Source organism: Eleutherodactylus coqui, chromosome 1 (assembly GCF_035609145.1).
Source record: "Eleutherodactylus coqui strain aEleCoq1 chromosome 1, aEleCoq1.hap1, whole genome shotgun sequence".
Taxonomy (NCBI): domain Eukaryota; kingdom Metazoa; phylum Chordata; class Amphibia; order Anura; family Eleutherodactylidae; genus Eleutherodactylus; species Eleutherodactylus coqui.
In genome coordinates, this window is record NC_089837.1 from 24,030,819 (window position 1) to 24,033,656 (window position 2,838).

Below are 2,838 nucleotides of genomic sequence, written 5' to 3' on the forward strand. Positions count from 1 at the left end.
TATTATCTATATATATATAAAGATGAAGGCCCTCACTGACTCACTGAATGGCTGACTCGCCACTAATTCTCCAACTTCCCGATGTCGTAGAAACATGAAATTTGGCACGAGCATAGATTATATTAGGAAAAGTTAATGGCTCCCAACTCGATTATTCAATTCTAACGCAAAAGAATTAGCGTCCAAATTTTATGTACGTAATCTAATTCTCTCACTTCCTGATGTCATTTTATATGAAGGAATCGTCGCATGGTTACCTCCACGTGGTGTTTCCTGGGTAACGCAAAGAACCATGCAAAATGGTGAACATATTTTTTTCCTCAGTATCTCTAAAGAAACCACGACTTCATAAGATTTTCCGTGTGAACACCAGATAAACACCAGTACCAAATTAACTCGGGCGAAGCCGGGTATATCAGCTAGTATAATTATAACTGCATCTTCCAAATTCATCTCCTTTACATGTGAGAAACTCACATCTGCTGCATTTGAATTTCTACAATCTGAATTGTTTGCATACATATAATTAGCTGCAGTCGTTTTGCATCTCCACTTGTTTTCCACATTATATTATCAGCTGTCGGTCGCTAGCTCAGCAGTGGCCGGCGTAAGCTTTCATGAGAACGGGATACTAAATAGAGAGGTCAATGGCTGCCCCTTTCGAAACCATAGAAAATCATATCCTTGTCTTGGCAGTAGGACTTTTGTTCCTGGCCGGATTTCTCATTAATGTATTTATTGTAGCTGTGAACATCTCCGAGTGGAAGAAAGGAAGACCGGTGTCCACAACAGACAAAATTATCACCTCCCTTGGAATTTCCAGGATGGTCTTCCAGGTCGTATGTTTGCTGGATGTCATTTGGTATACTTACCTCTATACACCAAGATCCTTGTTCTTTATGCTAGATATTTTTCTTCAGTTTACTTCCATCTACTCTGAAATCTGGTTGTCCACTTTACTCTCTGCCGTCTTCTTCTTCAAGATCTCCACCTTTCAGAATGCCTTCTTCTTATGGCTGAAGATCCTTGTGTTGAACAGAGTTTTCCACCTCATTGTGGTGTCTGTGATGGTGTCTGTCAGCTACTCTTTGGTCTATTGCTTGATGTTTACTCTTAGAAGCTCTCACAACTCAACCCAGGATGCATATGATAATCTCCTCATGGGGGTCTCAGAGATTATATTTTTGAAAACTGGACCCTTCATTATTTACTTAATTTTCTCAGTCCTGCTCCTTATCTATCTTTACCATCACGTGAGTCGAATGAGATCCAGAAGGAATGAAACAAGTCATCTGGATACTTATTACAAGACAATGAAGTTTACTGGATTTTCCATTTTCTATGCCGCTGCCTATATCTTTACTGACCAGACTACATTCTGGTCTGATATACTCAGCCATCTGGTACATGAATTCCTTTGGCAGGTTTTTCCCACCCTACATTCCATTTATCTCATCTATATGACAGCTAAGCTACGGATTCAGGTCTCCAATATGATCCACTTCTTGAGGAGAAGATGTGGTGACCCCAAAGCTCCGGTGGACACAGCCTTTTAATAATTAGGAATGGGATACTAGCCTTGTATATGTACTGTAGAGGAATATAAACTCAAATCGAAGTTAGTAAAATTTGCAGTTCTGTGAGTGTTTGTGGGTTTGATAGAAATAGGGTGCTATTAGGATAAAATTATACTGTAGTGCACAGCTGGATATCCTGCACTTATTGTGCTTTAGAATACTTTATCAATAAAGCTGACATATAGAAACTTGTTTCATCCATTTTTATGGACAAAGGAAGAAGAGTACCACAAGACCCAGGACTGCGACTTTGTTTTTTTTGTTTTAATTTATTATGGACTGAACTATTTGTGATCAAGGTTATTTTGGACTGAGTAAATTCATGAACTGAGTTATATCCGGCAGGAGATTGGAACTTTGCAAGTGTAATTTTAATTTTTATCTTCTCTGTGCAAGCTGTATCTCTCCATACGTTGTGACTAGAGATGAGCGAGCACCAAAATACTCGGGTGCTCATTACTCGGGACGAAATTTTCGCAATGCTCGAAGGTTCGTTTCGAGTAACGAACCCCATTGAAGTCAATGGGCGACCCGAGCATTTTTGTATATCGCCGATGCTCGCTAAGGTTTTCGTTTGTGAAAATCTGGGCAATTCAAGAAAGTGATGGGAACGACACAGCAACGGATAGGGCAGGCGAGGGGCTACATGTTGGGCTGCATCTCAAGTTCACAGGTCCCACTATTAAGCCACAATAGCAGCAAGAGTGCCCCCCCCCCCGCACCATCAGCGTAAAGATCGTTCTCCTCTGCCATAGCTGTAACAGCTGTGGCAGAGAAGAACGATGTTTGCCCATTGAATTCAATGGAGCCAGCAATACAGCAGGTTCCACTGAAAGCAATGGGCTGCCGGCGATCGCAGGATGAATTGTCGGGAAGGGCTTAAATATATAAGCCCTTCCCTGCAATTCATCCAGAAATGTGTTACAATAAAAATATATACCGGCGTATATTCATCCAGAAATGTGTTACAATAAAAATATATACCGGCGTATAAGGCGACGGGGCGTATAAGACGACCCCCCAACTGTCACCTTATACGCCGGCAATACAGTGGAGCAAAGAATAAAAATCATTACTCACTTCTTCTGACGTTCTGCGGCGCTCCTGCAGGCTGTCGCTCCCTCCTGGTTCCCGGCAGAGCATTGCTTTCTGGACGCAGGGCTTGAAATCCCCGCCTCCAGAAACACAGCCAATCACAGCCATTCAATGACATCATTGTCATTGGCTGAAGGCACGTGTGTTTCTGGAGGCGGGGATTTAA

The 2,838-nt window shown here is 42.0% G+C and overlaps 1 protein-coding gene across 1 annotated transcript; it reads left to right on the forward strand.

Annotated features, from left to right (window-relative positions):
- Nucleotides 1-647: 647 nt before the first annotated feature.
- Nucleotides 648-1,556, forward strand: LOC136607268 (taste receptor type 2 member 7-like). Its single transcript, XM_066589035.1, has one exon. The coding sequence runs from the start codon at nucleotides 648-650 to the stop codon at nucleotides 1,554-1,556; it is 909 nt and encodes a 302-aa protein (XP_066445132.1).
- Nucleotides 1,557-2,838: the final 1,282 nt, after the last annotated feature.